General features: G+C 38.7%; 1 protein-coding gene and 2 long non-coding RNA genes across 3 annotated transcripts in view; 1 reads left to right on the top strand and 2 right to left on the bottom strand.

Annotated features, from left to right (window-relative positions):
* LOC308391962 (plasminogen receptor (KT)-like) overlaps window positions 1-15,423 on the bottom strand; it is a gene marked incomplete at its 5' end in the record, with an annotated part of 45,774 nt that extends 30,351 nt beyond the window's left edge. Inside the window, one exon of the mRNA XM_080874795.1 lies at window positions 15,343-15,423. Coding sequence (XP_080730921.1) covers window positions 15,343-15,423 — 81 coding nt within the window. The remainder of the gene's footprint in view (window positions 1-15,342) is intronic.
* On the bottom strand, window positions 10,407-13,032 carry LOC308391963. The gene is made up of 2 exons (XR_013970729.1): window positions 12,931-13,032; window positions 10,407-12,037 (listed from the first exon to the last, which is right to left on the bottom strand). It is a non-coding gene; the product is annotated as an uncharacterized lncRNA (long non-coding RNA).
* Window positions 15,424-16,967: 1,544 nt separating the features above from the next.
* Window positions 16,968-21,986, top strand: LOC308393035. Its single transcript, XR_013970911.1, has 3 exons — window positions 16,968-17,008; window positions 18,260-18,426; window positions 20,033-21,986. It is a non-coding gene; the product is annotated as an uncharacterized lncRNA (long non-coding RNA).
* The last annotated feature ends 1,459 nt before the right edge of the window (window positions 21,987-23,445 follow it).

Raw genomic sequence — 23,445 nt, 5'->3', positions numbered from 1 at the left:
GAGAGCTTGTTCAAAATGACCGCTGGATTTCTGTAATGAGAGGCATATTCGAATCGTCATATCTCCTTAACGAAGCAAAGTTAAGACATGAGGCTTGTCCCGGTATATCTTCAGACACTTGTGACGCTCACAATTCAAGAATTTCTTTCTCACCTATTACCGTTCTGAAATGAGTTGGACTTGTTTGAGGGTAGGAAATTTGTCCTTCGCTCAGATTTCTTCAGATTTCAAACTCTGGAAATGAACCACTTTTTTCTCTCGTCATAACTTTTTGTTGGATTTCCACAGAGACCTGAAAATTTCCATGATTGTTCACCAAAGCCTGCTGTCTCTTACGGTGAAAGAATGATATCGATACTCCAAATAGATTTAGAGTTAGAAAGCGTTGTTTGAGGGCAAGTCAAGGCAGTTTTTGCTTCGCTCTGCTCAGTTATGGTGCATTAGAAGTCAAATATCTTTAATAATTCATATTTTAATGATAAATTGTTAACACTGGAAGATTCCCCCATCTCTTCTGAACAAAACGGTGTAAGAATGACCGCTCTAGCCCCTACGGTTAGGAAATTATGGTCATTTGTTTGAGGGGAGTCCTCACTATGAGAAATAGACTGCAATAATCCTGTGCCTCTCTGTCCTGCATGTGTAAAAAGATGCACCTGTTTTGGCGGGAAAACGTAAACAGCCACTCTGATTGGTGGATTTAAATTCGGCAGCTCTCTCCCTCTGTGTGTGTGTGTGTGTGTGTGTGTGTGTGTGTGTGTGTGTGTGTGTGTGTGTGTGTGTGTGTGTGTGTTTAGTGGGAGAGGGAGGACCCTGCCCTTATTTGGCAGCATGTCATTGTAGGATTTAAATTGAATATAGTTAGACTGGTTGACTGGATTAGAGCCTGTGTTTGTGTGTCCCTCTGTGCATTTGTGTTTCAATATGCCTCCATATTTGTAATTTTGTAAGTTATTACTATTCTGCTAAATCATACTATTTCTGCTTTTCATAAGATTTGTGCCTAATATAGTATTTCTGCTAAATTATAGTATTTATTCTTTTTATAGGATTTGTGCCTAACATAGTATTTCTGCTAAATTATAGTATTTCTGCTTTTTATACTATTTGTGCCTAATATAGTATTTCTGCTTTTTATAAGATTTGTGCCTAATATAGTATTTCTGCTTTTTATAGGATTTGTGCCTAATATAGTATTTCTGCTTTTTATAGGATTTGTGCTTAATATAGTATTTCTGCTAAATTATAGTATTTCTGCTTTTTATAGTATTTGTGCTAAAACATAGTATTTCTACTAAATGTAGTATTTATGCTTAATCATAATATTTCTATATATTTCTGCCAGGTCCCCAGGCAGCCAATCCTCTGTGAGGACTGAGAAATTCAAATTTTCAAATCAGGGCCTGCAGAGCTTCCCAGCCAGCCAATCATATATGTGGCCTCAGGCATTCAAATTTGCATATTGGGGAATTCGTGGCTTCTAAGTCAATAAGTCATCCATGTCATATATCTCTAAAAATTCATATTTTAATGATAAATTGTCAACACTTGAAGATTCCCCAATCACTTCTGAACAAAACGGTGTAAGAATGACCGCTCTAGCCCCTACAGTTAGGAAATTATGGTCATTTGTTTGAGGGGAGTCCTCACTATGAGAAATAGACTGCAATAATCCTGTGTCTCTCTGTGCTGCGTGTGTAAAAAGATGCACATGTTTTGGCGGGAAAAAGTACACAGGCTCTCTGATTGGTGGATTCAAATTTAGCAGCTCCCAGGCTGACCTAGAAACTTACTTCTCTCTCCCTGTGCATTTTTTTGCTGATTTTTTCATTTAACAAGTATATTTGAGGGACCCTCAGCATGTTCATCATTTTTTCAGCTGTCCATTTTGCTTTTCCAATTTTTCTGTTTAACTTATTACTATTGTGCTAAATCATACTATTTCTGCTATTTTATAAGATTTGTGCCTAATATAGTATTTCTGCTAAATTACAGTATTTCTGCTTTTTATACTATTTGTGCTAAAACATAGTATTTCTACTAAATGTAGTATTTATGCTTAATCATACTATTTCTGCTTTTTATGGGATTTGTGCCTAATATAGTATTTCTGCTTTTTATAGGATTTTTGCTCAAACATAGTATTTCTACTAAATGTAGTGTTTATGCTTAATCATCCTATTTCTGCTTTTTATAGGATTTGTGCTTAATATAGTATTTCTGCTAAATTATAGTATTTCTGCTTTTTATAGTATTTGTGCTAAAACATAGTATTTCTACTAAATGTAGTATTTATGCTTAATCATAGTATTTCTATATATTTCTGCCAGGTCCCCAGGCAGCCAATCCTCTGTGAGGACTTAGACATTCAAATTTTCAAATCAGGGCCTGCACGGTTTCCCAGCCAATCATATATGTGTCCTGAGGCATTCAAATTTGCATATTGGGGCCTTCATGGCTTCTAAGCCAGCCAATCATATCTGAGGGCTGAGGAATTCAAATCCACAAATCAGGGCCTGCACGGCTTCCCAGCCAGCCAATCATATATGTGGCCTCAGGCATTCAAATTTGCATATTGGGGAATTCGTGGCTTCTAAGTCAACAAGTCATCCATGTCGTATATCTCTAAAAATTCACATTTTAATGATAAATTGTTAACACTGGAAGATTCCCCCATCTCTTCTGAACAAAACGGTGTAAGAATGACCGTTCTAGCCCCTACGGTTAGGAAATTATGGTCATTTGTTTGTGGGGAGTCCTCACTATGAGAAATAGGCTGCAATAATCCTGTGCCTCTCTGTGCTGCGTGTGTAAAAAGATGCACCTGTTTTGGCGGGAAAACGTAAACAGCCACTCTGATTGGTGGATTTAAATTCGGCAGCTCTCTCCCTCTGTGTCTGTCTGTTTGTGTGTGTGTGTGTGTTTAGTGGGAGAGAGAGGACCCTGCCCTTATTTGGCAGCATGTCATTGTAGGATTTAAATTGAATATAGTTAGACTGGTTGACTGGATTAGAGCCTGTGTTTGTGTGTCCCTCTGTGCATTTCTGTTTCAATATGCCTCCATATTTGTAATTTTGTAAGTTATTACTATTCTGCTAAATCATAGTATTTCTGGTACTTTTCGGTACTTGTGCTAAATACAGTATTTCTGCTAAATCATACTATTTCTGCTTTTCATAAGATTTGTGACTAATATAGTATTTCTGCTAAATTATAGTATTTATTCTTTTTATAGGATTTGTGCCTAACATAGTATTTCTGCTAAATTATAGTATTTCTGCTTTTTATACTATTTGTGCCTAATATAGTATTTCTGCTTTTTATAGGATTTGTGCTTAATATAGTATTTCTGCTTTTTATAGTATTTGTGCTAAAACATAGTATTTCTACTAAATGTTTTTGGCGGGAAAACGTAAACAGCCACTCGGATTGGTGGATTTAAATTCGGCAGCTCTCTCCCTCTGTGTCTGTCTGTGTGTGTTTGTGTGTGCGTGTGCGTGTGTGTGTTTGTGTGTGTGTGTGACAGAGAGAGAGAGAGAGAAAGCCTTTTAATGGGATGATCTCATTGTAAGATTCAAATTCAATATATTTAGACTGTTTGACTGAATTGGATCTTGTGTGTGTGTCTCTCTGTGCATGTGTGTTTCCTCATGTGTGCATATTTGTAATTGTGTGGCTGTCATAAATTTTTTTGCAGATTTTTGTCATTTAACTAGTATATTTGAGGGAACCTCAGCATGTTCAGCATTTTTTCAGCTGTCCATTTTGCTTTTCCAATTTTTCTGTTTAACTTATTACTATTGTGCTAAATCATACTATTTCTGCTATTTTATAAGATTTGTGCTTAATATACTATTTCTGCTTTTATAGGATTTGTGCTTAATATAGTATTTCTGCTTTTTATAAGATTTGTGCTTAATATAGTATTTCTGCTAAATGTAGTATTTCTGAATAATTATAGTTTTTCTACTAAATCATAGTACAGTATTTCTGCTTTTTATGGGATTTGTGCTTAATATAGTATTTCTGCTAAATTATAGTATTTCTGCTTTTTATAGTATTTGTGCGAAAACATAGTATTTCTACTAAATGTAGTATTTATGCTTAATCATAGTATTTCTATATATATATCTGCCAGGTCCCCAGGCAGCCAATCCTCTCTGAGGACTGAGACATTCAAATTTTCAAATCAGGGCCTGCACGGCTTCCCAGCCAATCATATATGTGTCCTGAGGCATTCAAATTTGCATATTGGGGCCTTCATGGCTTCTAAGCCAGCCAATCATATCAGGGCCTGCATGGCTTCCCAGCCAGCCAATCATATATGTGGCCTGAGCCATTCAAATTTGCATATTGGGGAATTCGTGGCTTCTAAGTCAATAAGTCATCCATGTCATATATCTCTAAAAATTCATATTTGAATGATAAATTGTCAACACTTGAAGATTCCCCAATCACTTCTGAACAAAACGGTGTAAGAATGACCGCTCTAGCCCCTACAGTTAGGAAATTATGGTCATTTGTTTGAGGGGAGTCCTCACTATGAGAAATAGGCTGCAATAATCCTGTGCCTCTCTGTGCTGCGTGTGTAAAAAGATGCACCTGTTTTGGCGGGAAAACGTAAACAGCCACTCTGATTGGTGGATTTAAATTCGGCAGCTCTCTCCCTCTGTGTGTGTGTGTGTGTGTGTGTGTGTGTGTGTGTGTGTGTGTGTGTGTGTGTGTGTGTGTGTGTGTGTGTGTGTTTAGTGGGAGAGAGAGGACCCTGCCCTTATTTGGCAGCATGTCATTGTAGGATTTAAATTGAATATAGTTAGACTGGTTGACTGAATTGGATCTTGTGTGTGTGTCTCTCTGTGCATGTGTGTTTCCTCATGTGTACATATTTGTAATTGTGTGGCTGTCATAAATTTTTTTTCAGATTTTTGTCATTTAACAAGTATATTTGAGGGACCCTCAGCATGTTCAGCATTTTTTCAGCTGTCCATTTTGCTTTTCCAATTTTTCTGTTTAACTTATTACTATTGTGCTAAATCATACTATTTCTGCTATTTTATAAGATTTGTGCTTAATATACTATTTCTGCTTTTATAGGATTTGTGCTTAATATAGTATTTCTGCTTTTTATAAGATTTGTGCTTAATATAGTATTTCTGCTAAATGTAGTATTTATGCTTAATCATATTATTTCTGCTTTTCATAGTATTTGTGCTTAATATAGTATTTCTGCTAAATTTAGTATTTCTGATTAATTATAGTTTTTCTACTAAATCATAGTACAGTATTTCTGCTTTTTATGGGATTTGTGCTAAAACAAAGTATTTCTACTAAATGTAGTATTTATGCTTAATCATACCATTTCTGCTTTTTATAGGATTTGTGCTTAATATAGTATTTCTGCTAAATTATAGTATTTCTGCCAAATTATAATATTTGTGCTAAAACATAGTCTTAATTTAAAATTACAATATTCATAGTTCATCACAGTGTCTCTGGTAAATCACAATATTTCTGCTCTGTTGTACTATTTTTCTAAATCATAGTGTTTCTGTAATGTTTAAGTATTTTTGGCTAAATATATTCTTTCTGTTATCTTATACTATTTCTCCTAAATTCTTGTATTTTTGAGAAGTTATCATGTTTCTGGTAAGTTACAATATTTCTGCTAAATTCTGCTATGCTATTGTATTTCTGCCAAGTATTATGTTTCCTCTAAGATATTGCAGTTCTGCTAAGTTATTCCATTTTAGCAAACTTCTTTTGCTTCTGCAAAGTTTTTACAATTTCTGCAACTTTTCAGCTTTTTCAGCTACTTTTTGCATACAGCTTCAGCTTTAAGCATCCACACTGCATTTTCGCAGGAAATGCAAATTTTTCTAGTTTACTTTCATTTTTAACACAATACCTTTAATTTTCCTCTATGGAAATGGAAAAGGTGAAGACAAACCTAATGTCAGTGCCAACTTTATTTGGCTCTAACTGGACTATGACGATTTTAATAGGGAAATAACTAATAATTGGGGTATAATGGGGTTAATTAGGCTCTTACCATCTCAGTCATGCAAACAACAGTTGAAAACCCAGCCAGTCACGGCAGAAGGCTGCTCCTTCCTGAGCCTGGTTCTGCTGGAGGTTTCTTCCCAACGGGGAGTTTTCATCAGATTGCTGGCCTTGTCTCTAATACTGTAGGGACTACCTTACAGTATTAGAGACAGGCAGCTGTTGTTTGCATTCAAAGCCACATAAATAAACTTTTTTTTTCATTTAACAAGTATATTTGAGGGACCCTCAGCATGTTCAGCATTTTTTCAGCTGTCCATTTTGCTTTTCCAATTTTTCTGTTTAACTTATTACTATTGTGCTAAATCATACTATTTCTGCTATTTCATAAGATTTGTGCTTAATATAGTATTTCTGCTTTTTATAGGATTTGTGCTTAATATAGTATTTCTGGTAAATGTAGTATTTATGCTTAATCATACTATTTCTATATATTTCTGCCAGGTCCCCAGCCAGCCAATCATATCTGAGGTCTTCCGTTTCCTCTCTCGTCATATCTCAGTGACGGTTGTACAAAGAGCAATGAAAATCGCAGTCAAAGTACACCAAAGCTGATTCAGCCAGTACAAAAATTAAGCTTCTAGTCCACCTAGTTTTTGAGTTACACAACATTTTGTAACTCCAAAAAACGGCGTTTTTCGCCTCTCACCGCGATCTAATTCTGACTCCTCATCACCCTGTTTTTCAAAGCAGCTCTTCTCTTTCCCAGTGGCGCAGTTGGTAATGACACAGGTCTGCAAGCCAAAGATCGTGGGTTCGATTCCACCTTGGTCAACATGTTTTTTTCCCTACAAATTAATACACTGTCACAGACCAGTAATTCATATTCATCATTTATTACAATTCTGCAAACTTTTATGATTTTACCAGCTTTTCTAATATGGACCTCACATTCTTGTTAACACTCCATGGCACAAATACTCTTCCCTTTAGGCTCTGTGTATGTGTGTGTGTGTATCAATATTTCTCCCATTTTAAAGTATTACTCCTCCATAATTGTATTTCTGTTAAATCAAAGTACTTTTACTACATCTTAGTACTTCTGCTCAATCATAGTATTTCTGCTAAATCATAGTATTTTTGCCAAATCATGATTTTTGTGCCAAATCATAACATTTGTGTTATGTTAAAGTATTACTACTAATTGGAGGAATTTCTGTCATGTTACATGTTACAGTATTAGAGACAGGCAGCTGTTGTTTGCATTCAAAGCCACATAAATAAACTTGAATTCTCAATGAAATGAATGGATTTCATTTGATTCCTTTAACTTCACAGAATCCTTTTACTTCAGTTTTGTCTTCTGCTTCTTGGTAGCAATAATTAAGCTTCTTGCCCCATTCATATGCTCTCCTGTTTTCTCCTAACTGGCATGTCTGACCCGTGGGAGTGCAGACACCACACAGAGAAAGCCTCAGACTTTAAAGCTGGAAACATTTTCAGTGACGTCACAGAACAACGCACCTGCAGTCCACACAGTAGGTGACGTATCATTTAGTTAATCTTATGATTGCCGATCAGGTATGCTTTTAGACTTGTGCTATGTTTGAAATGATAAATGTTACAAGGTCAACAGTAATAAAATAGCTGGCTCCTTTTTTTTTTTTAAATGAAGGTGATACATGCGTGCAGCTTCATGCATACAGAGATGCTGTCTGACTAACAGGATATGTGTGAAAAATGTGTGAAAAGGAGATTAAAAATTGTGAGACTGTGACGAGAATTTTTGGTCAATGCTGCCACCTACTGGACCCTAAATGGCATGAATACCTCCAAATCACTTTCCTAAAACACCTGATGTCCTCCTGATCAAACGTTCTGCGTAATTAAGCCTAAAGTAAGAGAATTTAATGTTCACTTGAATGTATATTTATTATGATGAGACAGATTTTGAAGGATTTGTTTTTAAATTTATGATTAAAAAGGAGGTCCAATATTCTAAAACTGTCTGAATTATGTACAGGCTTAATGCAATGACTAAGCACACCTGTGGCTTCTGTGGTTTGGATAAAACTGGGGGCTGCCAAAGTGAACTAATGAATTTAGTATTTTGATGAAATTTTAAAATAAAATGAAATGATGTTTCTCACCTTACGGAGCAATCAGACTCCTGCGTGGACTGACAACCAACTCAAACCACCAGCAAACAATTAGCTATGGCTTGGACTGAACCAAATGATGGGTGAGCACTCAGATGCTCTAATTAGTGCTGTCAAATCCAGAAAAGTGGAAAATAGGTGCATGCTGCAGGTGGGGAAAGAAAGCTTAATTGACAAAACTATTATTGCTACCAAGAATTTCATCATGGTGTTCTGAGACTCTTTGACTAGGTCTTAGGTCTGAGATCCTGGATTCAGCAGGGTCTGCTGCATCTCGATTTGAATTTTCCCATAGCTGATGTCTTTGAATCACAGAAGGCTGCTGCTGTATATGTTCAGGGTGAAGAATTTCACACACTTGGTTTAAACCGCTATTCTGATTATGCTGTCCTCTGCAGCTGCTGAAGCGGGGTTCAGGTATATGCTGATCTGGCAATGGTACCTCATGTTCCGCGTGTAAAATTTGGTTACCACAGCGAACTTCAGGTGCCTCGCATACAGTTTGGTCAGCAGTGGGTGAACGTTGGTCATCAAATCCCAACGTTTTTCTCATAATTTTGTGAGCATAAGTGCCCACAGTGCAAATCGCGCCCCAAACGGAGTTTGACATGTTTACAGATGACGAGTTCTCTATTGCTTTCCTTAATTCTTGCAGTATTGTACGATTGAAAGACGTGATTTATTTATATTTGCTAACTACAAGCGCAAGATTAATGAAAACTATTTTCTAGGTGCGGCCGTCCTAAAGGTAAACTGTGTTAAAGCACCTCTATTTATAGACTCATGTGGCAGAGATAGTGACGTCAACCGTCACGGGAGACTGTGACGTGCGGTCGACCGTCACGTCACAGTCTCCCCTTTGAGAAGATCAAAGGATCAAAGAATAGCTCCGTGTCATTCCGCGCATGCTCAGATCATGCGTATTGAAATGAACGGGATATTTATTTATTCATTTTAAATACCTTGCTATATAACAAAGGCGACTGCGCACTCAAAGGACGAGGAGAGTTCAAAATAGGGCTGTTCGATATAACGACACATATGGATGACGATATGAAAAAGTCTATCGCTTCATATTACGGCAATATTTTTTTCATGGTTTTTATGGCTGTATCCCAATTCAGGGTCTGCAGCCTTAAAGTACGCAGCCTCAATGGTCCTCAAGGGCCGTGTACTCAAAGACCGCTAAGGCCGGAAGTGCGAGGCTTGTGAAATGGGACGGTCTAGCCTCCGTCGCGCTGCCCAGGTTGCCTAGAAACCATGATAGCTGGAAACGTGTGGTTGACAGAAATTAAGGAGAACATATTTTGTTCGTTTGTTTGTTTCTACATGAGCTTTGTGTGATTTAATAAGCATCTGAGGCTGAGACCACAGGACTGTAAAACATGATTGTTGCATGCTTGCATATTTCTGAAAACATCTTAGTGGTGTGGCAGCCATGGGTTGAGCCAGCCCTGCAAACCCTGTGGATGGACGATGCAGTGGACAGTGGGAGGAAGCATCCTAAAGCTCTCTTTGCAGACCAGCCTGTGCGATTCTCCACTCGCCGACCAGAAAAGGCAAACGGCGGGTCTCAGTTGCAGCACTACATCGTGCAGGTAGCTGTTCAGGAGACACTTGTGCAGCAAGTTTGGCTCAGACACAGGTTCCTGAAAGCTCCCCGTCTGCACCTGTGCCTTCAACTGTTTCGGCTTGTCCTGCTTGTGCCGCCTCCTCTCCTTCTTCTTGGTAGACATCAAGTGTTGCCACACAGATATTATGTGGAGGATGCAGCAGGCCCCCACAACTTTGGGAGGAAACAGAGGCCGACCCTCAAGGGCTCACAAGAAGATGGAGTGCCAGCGTGTTTTGAGGATGCACAAAGTAGGATCTTTAATATTTCTGGCCTTTGCTGAGCTCTGGCTCTGCTAGTTTCACTGTTTCTCTGTTGGGGAATCCTCTCACACTCAAACTGTGAAATATGCTCCACTCCAGTCCACTGAATGGCTGTGGAAAATATGAAAGAGGACATAACTTTACACATTAACTTCTAACAATTTAAGCCCAAAGAGTCATCCTGAGAAATGTCATTTAATATGCAGCATTTCATTATCACGTTAAAAAACAAACAAACCCCACATACTGCTTAAGTTGCTGCTCTTTGAGATTAAAAGATCTCATTACATTAACAGAAACACTGACATCCCTGCTCTACAGCTTTGCATTCAGGGGGTGTCCTTGTCACAAAGATCAATTCAGACACTGAAATCTTTTCAATTTTCTTTTTTTATTAATTTAAAATTTTTTCCAGATGTCAAACACAAAGTATAGATATCAGCACCTTGGAATCTACTGTGATGGCTTAAAAAAGTTGGAGGTCCAACAGCTTTGTATTGAAGCTCCCTCACACCTACAATTAAAATTTTAGTGTTGAAAATAATACATTTTATCTGTCAATACAAATGTCTGAGAATCTTTACCAATAATGCACCATTACATTTTGATCACTTCAGCTGTTGGTTATCGGCAACTGCAAAAGTTACCAGCCTGGCAGAGGGCATTTCATCAAAACAAAGCTTCTTAGAAAGTATCACGTCTATGACCTGGATAGAAAAGAACCACAGACTGAATACAAAGGATGGATTGTAGCCACTGAAATGAGAAAGAAAGGGCAAGCCTTTGCTGTTCCAGGACAGCAGGAGCTGAATGTAAAGGAGAAAAAGTGGAGGGTTTGGATGCTACGTCCATCTTTTGCATACAGTCTATCATCTAAACAGAGAGGCAAGTGACCTGCAACAGTCATCAGTGTTTCAGGAGCTTTTTAAAGGCGACGTATTACACATAAGAGCCAGATAAAATGAGCTGTTATGAAGAGTGTTTAAGAGAATTTCTGCTCTGCACTGGTCTAATTGCAGCTTTGACCAAAGTCAACAATCATTGTCTTACCACTTTGTTCAATCATCATCATTACATTCATGAACCAGGCTTATAGCAGCTGGTATTCTTGTTCATCTAAATACAACAAAACCCCCCAGAGAGATAACATAAACTGATTAATATTACTATCAATTTCCCTTCAAGTCCATCATACATAATCAAAGCAAACCCTGGAAAATAACAACCTAAAGAAAACACTGATGATATAACTGCAATTGTGCAATATTTAGAGACAAGTTATCTGCTGTGGTCACACAATGCTCTTATAACACTGTAATAAAACTTAACTCATGGATCAACATGTGGCATACACCAATCAGGCATAACATTATGACCACTAGCAAAGTGAGTAACACTGATTCAGACTATTCAACACGGAGGCCACACCTGGCATCTTGGTGCCAGATATCATGTGATGGGTCAGGGCCGCTTTGGCAGCAAAAGGGCGACCAACACAGTGTTAGTTAGGTAGTCATAATGTAATGCCCGATTGGTGTATCTGAAAGACTGAAATGAGACAGAATAAGGAGCCTTTCGTTCAATAAAGGTCAACCTGACAGAGAGAAATAGCAGAGCCTTAAAATTTTCCATGATAGAGGACGTTTGTTCTATAAATTATTACATTATTTCTCCAAGAAGGAGCTGAGGCCGCTTTTACCTTAATGCTACATAAAGTATAGTTGTGTATCGTTTAGGGAGTGGGTATGTTTTGGACAGCTAAACCTGAGGTTTCTTTGTGAGCCACTTCCCCGTCTTTGTGGTTTGTTGAAAACGAAATGTACAGTGGCTGCAGCTCCTCTCTGGAACCACGCTGTTAGACAATAACTAATTACATTATTTCTCCAAGAAGGCGCTGAGGCTGCTTTTAGCACGGCGGGCCTTCTCTATGCTCTCAAAGGTTGGAGTCCCTTGAGGTAACTGTAGACGGTCATTTTCAGTCTCCATGATATTCTCAGCTTCCCCTAAAGACATCATGAAAAACACATTTAATGGGTATAATTAGTGACTGCAATCTTTTTTAAAAATGTCATTAATGAATAACTAAACACAATATTTGTTAAACATTTAGATGCATTATTTGGTAAACAGTAAGGTCCATTTGGACAGAGACTTTTTCTTTTTTAGCATTTTGGTTCTGTTCATTACCACAATTAATTTTAAATATAACAACTTTAAATATAATTAACTCAGATCCAGTTGAACTGCCGACTGTCAGCCTTAATTCAGTGGGTTGAACAAAAAGATTGCACAAAAATGTGAGAACTAAAATGCAATCCCATCATTTCAGGACATCAAAAGTAACTGGACAAATAAAATAAAATGTATTCATTTGAATCTTGCTAATGCAAGCGCCACACCTCAAATCAACTCCAGGGCTTCTATCTGCTTAATTGATAATGACATAACAAAGGAAGTGCCCACACCTGCCCATGAAATAGCCTTTCAGTCAAATGTCCAATTACTTTTTGTCCCTTTAAAAAGCGGGGGGCACACGTTAAGGGGCCGGAACTCCAAAACCTTCATCCGATTTGAATGTGGATTTTCTCATATGAAAGCTGGGCGTCTACACATTATATAGATGCCCATCATAGCGGAAAGTGGAAATTGTTTTGGTAAACAGACACTATTCACGTATTTAAATATATATATGGACCTAACTGTATATTAGAGCCTGTGTTTTCTGGATATAGTGAGTCTGTGTTCTGCTGTTCAAAGTAAAATAATCCTCTAAAACCAAAGCAAAGAATCACTATATAATGCTTGATAAGGATTTATTTACCCGTCTGTGCACCCTCTTTTTAAATGTTAAACAGGTTTCCTTAAGATGATGATGCCTGTAAGTGTGTAGCTTTACCTCTCATACGATTAATAAGCGTTCCATAGGCGCTGTCCATCTGGTAGGCAAATATGAAACTGAGAGGTATGATGGGAGCCAGCATACCGTTGATCAGAGCTGTAAATAATCATCTGATTCATCAGTTAATTGTTTTATGAGAGTACAGACAGTTTAAAAGAGATCTCCATAAGCACCAAAGGCTTAGTACTTTTTTAAAAAAAAAGCCCCTAAAAACTTGTAGGAAGTGTACATTACGTGAACAGAGATGTGATTAGTTGGGAGCACAGACTGAACTTCTATGTATGCTTGAGAAGTTTCTTTGGCATTTTTTTTAAGTCATGAAACTAAACCCTGGAATCCACTGCTGTAAACATGCCAACTACAAACACTACGCTCTAGGGAAGGAGGAAGTGACAAACTTTTCATCTCCACAATCTGGGTGTTTCGTACTCCTGACATCGACTCTTGGCTGTACACTCTTTAGGTTCAATGGAAATTACAGGAATGACCTCTATAATTGACAGTGTTTGTTCTTTTAAAGCCAGCATCTGCTGAAACAAACTAGTGAGTAGTCTGAGCACACTTAAGGGTGTCCCCCTTTAACGGCCCATGTTGTGAATGAGTGAAGAATGCATTTATGAAAAGAAAGCATTTCCCGCTCCTCCACACCATGTGTATGAGCTGCAGGAACGGGAAATGGGGTGACACGTTCGCTGAAAGGTCAGCTTTCATGACGGCTTCATCTGGGTCACAAAAAAGGAAGTAAATGGAAGATAGAGGATGTTAAATTTGAATAAACTATCCTGAAACTCACTCCAGCATCTAAGTACATAGATGCTGCAGGGTCTCCATCTTATAAAAATGAAGCAGATAATAATAATGAACACTTATAACAACAATAATAATGATAATGTGTCATCTACATTAAAGACTTCAGGGTCTTTGTATAACATTCTTTACCATTTTCTGTTTCTACAGGCTGTTTGTATGGGATAGCTACGAACCCATAAGTGATAAATTAGCCCTATTAGTGTAGATGTGCAATTCAAAACTAGACAAACATATCTGCTGGTGGGAATATCAAAAGGAAAAGATTTGGTTTTGGCAAGCTCAGACAAGCAGCAGACTGTGACTCTGGGACAGGACTGGAAAAAGCAGAAATGAACCAACGCACTCCGAGGGTGACATTTGTGAAGGGTGCAAGTATGAACACAAGGCGGGACACTAACTTGAAAACAGATGCACACAAATCATCATGATCTACACATTGGAAGAAGGAAAAGAAACAGATGTAACATGTGAGAAAGAAAAGCAGAGCAAATACATGCGGGAAATATGTGCAGCAGGTATTCCTGATGAATACAAAATATTTCATGTTAGGGTTTTTTTTTTTGTGGATTAAGGTTTTTTTTTTTTTTTTTACATGTTTGCAAACTTTGACTTTTGGGCACTCTGTATGCTCTCATGCTTTTAAAAATGATTTGTCCAAAATTGGATATGGAGTAATGTTCCTAAATGTACTAGTAAATCCACAAAGAAAGGACTCAAGGAGAAGACCTGAGGCGCCTAACCAATGCTAAGATTTCAATTCTATTGAAATATTGCCAGGGGATTGAAAATAGGCATTTAAAAAAGCATCTTACAGTTACAGTAATTTGGAAAGATTTCAGAAAGCTTTGACCCTCTTTGACTCCATCTTTCCAAAGAAAGTTCCTCCTGCTTAAGACAGCAATATGAACATCTGAGCCCAGTGGTGTATTTCCACAGAAGAATTTCTTTTTGTGACTAAAAATTGAAGCCATAGCATGATCTTCACCAGGGTAACAAACTTTTTTTCTACCTGTGCAAGTTTCCTCTTTAAGTAGAATCACAGTGGTACCTGCTGTGAAATCACTTTGGGCTGGTTTTTGACTTTGGTGTGTAGTAATACTTAAACACTAAAAGAAAGATGGTATGCGTGTCATCATTAGGACAGGGGTTTGTGTCAGTGTGTGGGACAAAGGAAGTAACGCACAGTGATCACACTACTCAGACAATGAGCAGTGTAGTTAATTACCTCCTCCAGAGAGTAGTGGGAAAGTAGTGGGTCTAAATGGATTTGGTTGTAGTCATAGAGATTAAAAATGTTTGCAGACCTACAGTTGCTGTGGATGTCTCCTGTACTCATGGAGCTGATACAAAAATAATGCAAATAAACAAGTGCACAATTTAAACTTAGTCCGACATCATTTCAGCATCTGCAACTAGTACAATTTCAAAGTATGAAGGTAAAACCTTTTGGTGGGAAGGTTTGGGGCAATTTTATGTGTTAAAAGATAATTAAAAATCTGCTTTTTTTTTTTTGCTTTTTCGCTTTCACCATCTTTCACTAGTGAAAGATGTCACAGCAGAGGTCAGAGGTGATGTGCGAGTGGGTGCACTTTCACTCACCTGCAGCCGTGCATTCGTTAGCATGAATTCTTGTTGCTTTTTTAAATTGTCATCCATGGATTTGGACAGCAGGACACCCATGGCTGCATTGGCGTTTCTGTGAATTAAACACGCAGTCATTCAAACGTGCTGCTCTGCTCTCATCACAACAGCAAACAAAATTCCAGAGTCGGGCTTAGAAAAGCCACCTGCTTCAAACTGGATTTGTTTCAGCATGTAGTGACCTCTTCAGTCCTTCAGTGTCTCTTCACTTCAGCTTTAGCTTTAAGCCTCAACTCATTTTAAGCTTTCCCGTTAAGTTAGCGAATAACAACACGACTACTGTCTACACAGAGGAAGTATTTGCAGCCCACCAAAAAGGTTTTACCAGAGAAAAAGAGGGGAAAGTGTTTTTTTTTTTACTTTTACACCAATTCAGGATTTTTAATAATGTCAACTCTAAGAAGCATATTTGTTTACAAAATGGTCACAAATAACAGGAAAAGGCGTTGATTTTTGTCAGATAAGACGATGAATTCGCCTCCTTCAAAAATACTGTAAATGCTTCAGCTAGAACCACAGTTACTGCCAAATGCAATAAATACTGAAGCACTTCCACAGGTAAGTGCTTACGAGCTTTATCTTATGATTGCCTATCAGGTATGCTTTTTGACTTGTGCTATGTTTAAAGTGATAAATGTTACAAGGTCAACAGTAATAAAATAGCTGGCTCCTTTTTTTTGAATGAAGGTGATACATGCGTGCAGCTTCATGCATACAGAATGGATGAGGTGCTGCAACTGAGACCCGCCGTTTGTCTTTTCTGGTCGGCGAGTGGAGAATCACACAGGCTGGTCTGCAAAGAGAGCTTTAGGATGCTTCCTCCCACTGTCCACTGCATCGTCCATCCACAGGGTTTGCAGGGCTGGCTCAACCCATGGCTGCCACACCACTAAGATGTTTTCAGAAATATGCAAGCATGCAACAATCATGTTTTACAGTCCTGTGGTCTCAGCCTCAGATGCTTATTAAATCACACAAAGCTCATGTAGAAACAAACAAACGAACAAAATATGTTCTCCTTAATTTCTGTCAACCACACGTTTCCAGCTATCATGGTTGCTAGGCAACCTGGGCAGCGCGACGGAGGCTAGACCGTCCCATTTCACAAGCCTCGCACTTCCGGCCTTAGCGGTCTTTGAGTACACGGCCCTTGAGGACCATTGAGGCTGCGTACTTTAAGGCTGCAGACCCTGAATTGGGATACAGCCATAAAAACCATGAAAAAAATATTGCCGTAATATGAAGCGATAGACTTTTTCATATCGTCATCCATATGTGTCGTTATATCGAACAGCCCTATTTTGAACTCTCCTCGTCCTTTGAGTGCGCAGTCGCCTTTGTTATATAGCAAGGTATTTAAAATGAATAAATAAATATCCCGTTCGTTTCAATACGCATGATCTGAGCATGCGCGGAATGACACGGAGCTATTCTTTGATCCTTTGATCTTCTCAAAGGGGAGACTGTGACGTGACGGTCGACCGCACGTCACAGTCTCCCGTGACGGTTGACGTCACCATCTCTGCCACATGAGTTTATAAATAGAGGTGCTTTAACACAGTTTACCTTGGTGCGTCTTCGGTAACAGCGACTTGTTTTTGCAAAGCAGGAGTCTTTGACAAAGGTAATACCTTTACATTTAAATAATTCAGGGAACATTTTTTTTCTTTTGACACTTGTCCCTGCAGCAGTTACAAAGTTAGTCAATGGAGAGAATAGCTCAGCGTTTAGAGGCTCTCATAGAGCAAAATAGAATGATTAATGCAAGGATGGACAACATTGAAAGGGAGTTGAGTGTACGAAAGAAAGAGACTGAGAATGTGAGGCGTGAGAAAGCACCACAGAGTGCTTTTGCCAACTTCGCAAGTAACGTAGGTCTAGGTCTAGGTCTAGGTCTTGCCATAACGGGCGCTATTTATTACCTGCCCACCTTGATTGGCTAATTATAACATAATAACTATACTGTGCTCTCATTTATGTTCAGTTTTATTTTGCCCTCACCTCCCAACCAGTCATGACAGAAGACTGCCCCACACTGAGCCTGGTTCTGTCACAGGTTTCTTCCTGTTAAAAGGGAGTTTTTCCTGTCCACCGTTGCTCATAGGGAATCACTTGATTGTTGGGGTTGAATCTTTGGATTGAATTTAATTGCCTTAAACTGAAAATCAAAAATTCAAGTGAGGGGTTGACCAGGGCTCGTTAGGTGGGTTGTTTTTTTTATTTGTAATTTGATAATTAAAATAAAGAAAAATTATATTTAAAAATATATATTAATTGCTCTGTGTGTTTACTTCAATGAAGACGTGTATTTTTTGTGATAGAAAAATATAAATTGTCCAAAATATTTGAGAGTTTTTAAATTAGCACTGCATGAGTTTAACTGTGGCACAGACAGCTGTCAATCCTGGTGAGTGAGAGTTCAACCTCCAAACTGAACCCAGTGTGTTACTCGCAGAATCACAGATTTACTCACATTTACTGATTGTTCTGTAGGGTCTTTACAATTTTCAGCCCCTTCAGGTGACTGTTGTCTTCTGACTCCATCTTTAGGGTTTAGTTAGATTAAATATTTAACCAGTTAATTCAAGAATGAAAGACACATTTATCACAAAGGCACTCTTATAATGTAGATTAAATGTGTGTTGACATAACATCTAGATATATGATTAGAAAGAGAGAAATGTTGTAATGACATGAACAAAGTGCAGTATTCCAAGATGGCATCAGAGTTTTAACACCTTTTATACTCATGTTTTTATAATTATGTTAAGTGTAAAAGCTCAAAGATGATGACATAGATGCATCTGTTTCTGTTATTATCACAATAATCACAACATAAATGAATATTGTGACATTTTTTCTGTGCTGTATTAAGGTTACCAGAGTCAGCTGGGGATTCATGAACATCATCAGTGATGTTTCTCCACAGCGGGCTCATCAGTACCTGGTGACAGAAGGTCAATCCAGCTCTGACTTGAGGCTGTTCAAGAATCAGCTCCACTTGATCTGGTTCCACCTCTACCACAGGCAGAGAAACACAGGGTGAGATATTTTTAAGTGACCTGCACGTCTTTTTGTACAGAACAAACAGATGTAGTGAAGCCGTAGCGTTGCTCAACCCGAGAATGATGATATGTGTTTGCGTGTAAACATAATAAGATTTGACCTTGGTGAGTTTTTCTATGACGTCACAGTAAAAGTTTCATATTTTTTTTATTGGCTGAGGACCAAAGTTGCTGAGAATTCAAGTAAACATCTTATGATGTGTTTTCCGTCTTCTAGTCTGATAGTAGACATATATTTCACTTAATTTAGTCTAAATTACACTGAGTGCTTTTATTAGTAGGCCATCAGATTTATTGGAAAACATATTTATCACTTCCACCTCTTCTTTAAGTCAAAGAGTTATTTTTATTGATGGCATGAAGTTGGCTTTAAAGTGAGTTGTAAGGTCTCGGGGTTGATATTGTTACAGCATCAACTTGATCACAAACTCACAACCGTTGAACTAAAACACAATGTAAATTCAATGAAATAGAAAGACGGGTGAAACAGAGACATAAAGTCATCGATATAATATGCAAAACATACTGGCCCATGCTTTGAGGCAGAAATAAACACCTTACAGATATTTTTAAGAACATTTGAACTTCTTCTGACTTAAATTTGTCTCTCCAGCTTCAGCTTGCCATGGTCATACCTCAGCATGGGCATGCATCTTCCTCAGGTGCACCAGTGGAACCAACATGCAGTACAATAGTTCCTACATGAGAATTTCCACAATAAATGTCCTAATGACATATAAAATATGCATAGTGCAAAACAAAATATGTTAACTAAAAGTATGGCAGTAAAACTCCCACCAAATGACAAACCTATTGTGATTTCTGCCTAAACACATTATAGTAGGAACATGCTTACATTTTAGCATTTATTCTGCTTCTAGCAATAGCACAGTTTTGTGTACTGGCCTATCAAGATACGCTGGTTTGACAGTCCTTTTCCCATCCCTATCCAAAATTGAATCACAGAGAAAAAGCTTAACCATTCTAATACTTCCATCTACGCTTGGATATACCTCTGTTACTCTTGCCAGTTTCCACTTTTTCCTTGGAGAATTGTCTTCTTGAAGAATAACAATATCTTTCACCTTTGCACTCCTTTTATCTTTTTGCCAGATCTGTCTCTGTTGAAGAGTGAGAAGATATTCCTTCTTCCACCTTGTCCAGAATTAATTGGCTAAAAACTAAACTTGGCGCCATCTCCTTCTCAAGTACAGGTCCCTGCTCACAAATTTGCCAGGAGCAGGTAGAATAATGCTGGCCTTCATCATGAGAATATGATTTGGTGTACGAGGCTCTAAATTTGGGTCATTTAGGTTCTCTACTACTACTAGGTGCTATTCACAATAACCATAACTTCATAAAGACACGTTCTGAGTGAGGAAGTGTCAAGTCTCTTAGAAGTGTGATCTAGAATAGTCGTTAAAACGCATCTAATAGTCCTAATTTGCCTTCCCCAAAAACCTCTCATGTGGCTTGAAGAGGGGTGCTCAGAACAAACTTACATCTGCATTGTTTCAACTGTTCTTTGTCAAAATCATTCAGTGCATTTAAAAGCTCTCCATCCATTTCTCCTTTTTTTTCAGGGTCGCGGGGGGCGCTGGAGCCTATCCCAGCTGTCATAGGGCGAGAGGTGGGGTACACCCTGGACAGGTCGCCAGTCTAACACACAGGGATGGACAACCATTCGCACCTACGGGCAATTTAGATTTTTCAATTAACCTATCCCTACAAACTGCATGTCTTTGGACAGTGGGAGGAAGCCGGAGTACCCGGAGATAACCCATGCAAACACGGTTGGAATTGAACTCAGGACCTTCTTGCTGTGAGGCAACAGTGCTAACCACCGTGCCACCATGCTGCCCTCAAAAGCTCTCCCTTAGCACCAAAATAATTTAGTACCTTGGTCACACCTGATTACATGTCCACAAATAGAAATAAAACAACATGATGCATTCATAAAATGATCAGTTGTAAGGTCATCCAACATTTCATTATGTATTGCTCTAGAACACATACATGTACAAAGAAGACCATTCCTTTTAAGTTCTTTTCTACCCTCTTTTACATAAAAAGGTCCAAGACAGTCAATGCCACAGTAGGAGAATGGGGGTGTTGTTTCCATTCTATCCTCTGGTAAATCTGACCTCCCATGATCTTGACTATGTCTCCTGTACTTTGTGCAGGTTGTGCACTTGTAGATGTGAGAAGCAACTGAATCGCTGCATCCTGTAATGCATACTCTATTGGAGCGCAGCTCAGTGACAGTTATTCCTCTTCCTTGATGCTGCACCTTTTCGTGGTACTGTTTAATAAGTAAACACAACATGACTTGATTTGGGGATAATGGCAGGATGTTTGATATATGGGTGTAGAGTTGCTCTTGTCCTCCCACCCTAAGTACTCCCTGCTCATCAACAAATGGACTTAGGCTGTAGAGCTTGTGTGTCTTATCCTTCAGTTGAATGTCCTTCCCTCGAGTCAAGTCCTTGATTTCTTTGTTCTGTTCTGTTCTTAAATAACTACATTTTCCGTAGCCTGTCACACCAGCGTCTGAAAAATGGTGTAGTTCACACTGCCTGTGTTTGCAGGTAAGACACGTCTTTGAACTTTCACCTTTGACAAGTTTTGAAGATCTAGGATTCCCACAGTGACAGTGTTGATCTGAGAGTGGCTCGTCCCATTCTACTTTCTCTTGGCATAACTGTTGCAGGATTTGTTTTCCTCTTAGGATGAAGGGTGCCACAAATCCCAGTGGGTCGTACACTGATGCTATTGTGCACAGAATTCCTCTTCTTGTCATTGGGCGCTCTTTTACAGTTACTCTGAACTAAAACTCATCAGAAGAAATGCACCACTGAACACCAAGTGGTCTTTCCATCAATAGATCTAAGTCCTTAATACTTTCAGCACTCTCTTCTCCCGACAGTGACTTTATCAGATTTTCACAGTTTGGTATGAACTTTGTCTAATCTTAGTTTACCCTTGCTACACAATTCTCTTGCCTCTTTCACTAGTTTTATTGCTTCAGCTTCTGATATAACACGTACAAGTCCATCATCTACATAAAAGTTCCTTTGAATGAACCTCACTGTGTTTGGAGTGAACTTTTCCTCACATTGCGTGGCTAGATGATTTAAACCAAAGTTGAAAATCTTAGGCCTTAATGTAGAGTCCAGTAGGTGGCAGTGTTGACCAAAGAATGCTTAATTTCACTGTGGTCTCAGTTTTTAACCCTCCTGTTGTGTTGTTTCTGTGGTACAGCAAGGATATCCCTGAGTCAGTTTGTTTAGCCATCCAGAAGTGTCAGAACCCAAAAACTTCCAGTAAACTTTGCTGATATCTTATTATCAACTCCATTACTGCCCACAGGAACAGGACAGTTCACAACACCTGCGTTCTTGCACTTTACACGTCAGGTCAATAGAATACGGAGTGTGTGTGTGTGTGTGTGTGTGTGTGTGTGTGTGTGTGTGTGTGTGTGTGTGTGTGTGTGTGTGTGTGTGTGTGTGTGTGTGTGTGTGTTGGGGAAATATCTCTCACAGTTGCAAAGACAGATGTAGTTTTAGACCCTTTCAGCCTCCACTTTGGCTGCCAGGTCAAACCATTTTCATTTTATATGCTGGTTACACTTTTTAATCCAAGCAGAAATTTTGTATAAGAAAGGTCCTTTTAACAATTTTCTTTTTACATTTTAAAACTTGAAATCAGGTCAATTCATCACAATGGGAAGGTTAAAGCTTTTCCCACATTAACATCTGTCACTTTCATTTAAAAAAAACTGGAGCTAGCAATGTTACTACTGTTGACCTTGTAACATTTATCATTTCAAACATAGCACAAGTCTAAAAGCATACCTGATCGGCAATCATAAGATTAACTAAATGATACGTCACCTACTGTGTGGACTGCAGGTGCGTTGTTCTGTGACGTCACTGAAAATGTTTCCGGCTTTAAAGTCTGAGGCTTTCTCTGTGTGGTGTCTGCACTCCCACGGGTCAGACATGCCAGTTAGGAAAAAACAGGAGAGCATAAGGATGAATGGGGCAAGAAGCTTAATTATTGCTACCAAGAAGCAGAAGACAAAACTGAAGTAAAAGGATTCTGTGAAGGTAAAGGAATCAAATCAAATCCATTCATTTCATTGAGAATTCAAATTTATTTATGTGGCTTTGAATGCAAACAACAGCTGCCTGTCTCTAATACTGTAAGGTAGTCCCTACAGTATTAGAGACAGGCCAGCAATCTGATGATCCCCTATGAGCAAGCACTTGGCAACTGTGGGGAGGAAAAACTCCCCGTTGGGAAGAAACCTCCAGCAGAACCAGGCTCAGGAAGGAGCAGCCTTCTGCCGTGACTGGCTGGGTTCTCAACTGTTGTTTGCATGACTGAGATGGTAAGAGCCTAATTAACCCCATTATACCCCAATTATTAGTTATTTCCCTATTAAAATCGTCATAGTCCAGTTAGAGCCAAATAAAGTTGGCACTGACATTAGGTTCTCTTCACCTTTTCCATTTCCATAGAGGAAAATTAAAGGTATTGTGCTAAAAATGAAAGTAAATAAATTAATATAGCTTGAATTTTGTTGACCAAGAACAATAAAATGTAAAGGCAAATGCAAATACATCCTACAGCACGTGACATCAGGTGTGCCACATAATTTCTGACCTCTTCGACCATTTTCCAGAACATGGGACGAATAGCCACAATTGCTGACTTGCACATGTTGGACACTGTGGTAATGGATTGTCCTAAAAATCCAGTTCCTTTCCTGATGATAGAAACCCCTCTATGAAGAATCCCATTGTGTTCTTCTCTCCCTTCCAAGGGACTAGGTCTTAGGTCTGGGATCGTGGATTCAGCAGGGTCTGATGCATCTCGATTTGAATTTTCCCATAGCTGATGTCTTTGAATCACAGAAGGCTGCTGCTGTATATGTTCAGGGTGAAGAATTTCACACACTTGGTTTAAACCGCTATTCTGATTATGCTGTCCT

This window comes from Rhamphochromis sp. 'chilingali' (assembly GCF_963969265.1).
Source record: "Rhamphochromis sp. 'chilingali' genome assembly, chromosome: 2".
Lineage (NCBI taxonomy): Eukaryota > Metazoa > Chordata > Actinopteri > Cichliformes > Cichlidae > Rhamphochromis > Rhamphochromis sp. 'chilingali'.
This window is presented reverse-complemented; position numbering and strand designations above follow the sequence as displayed.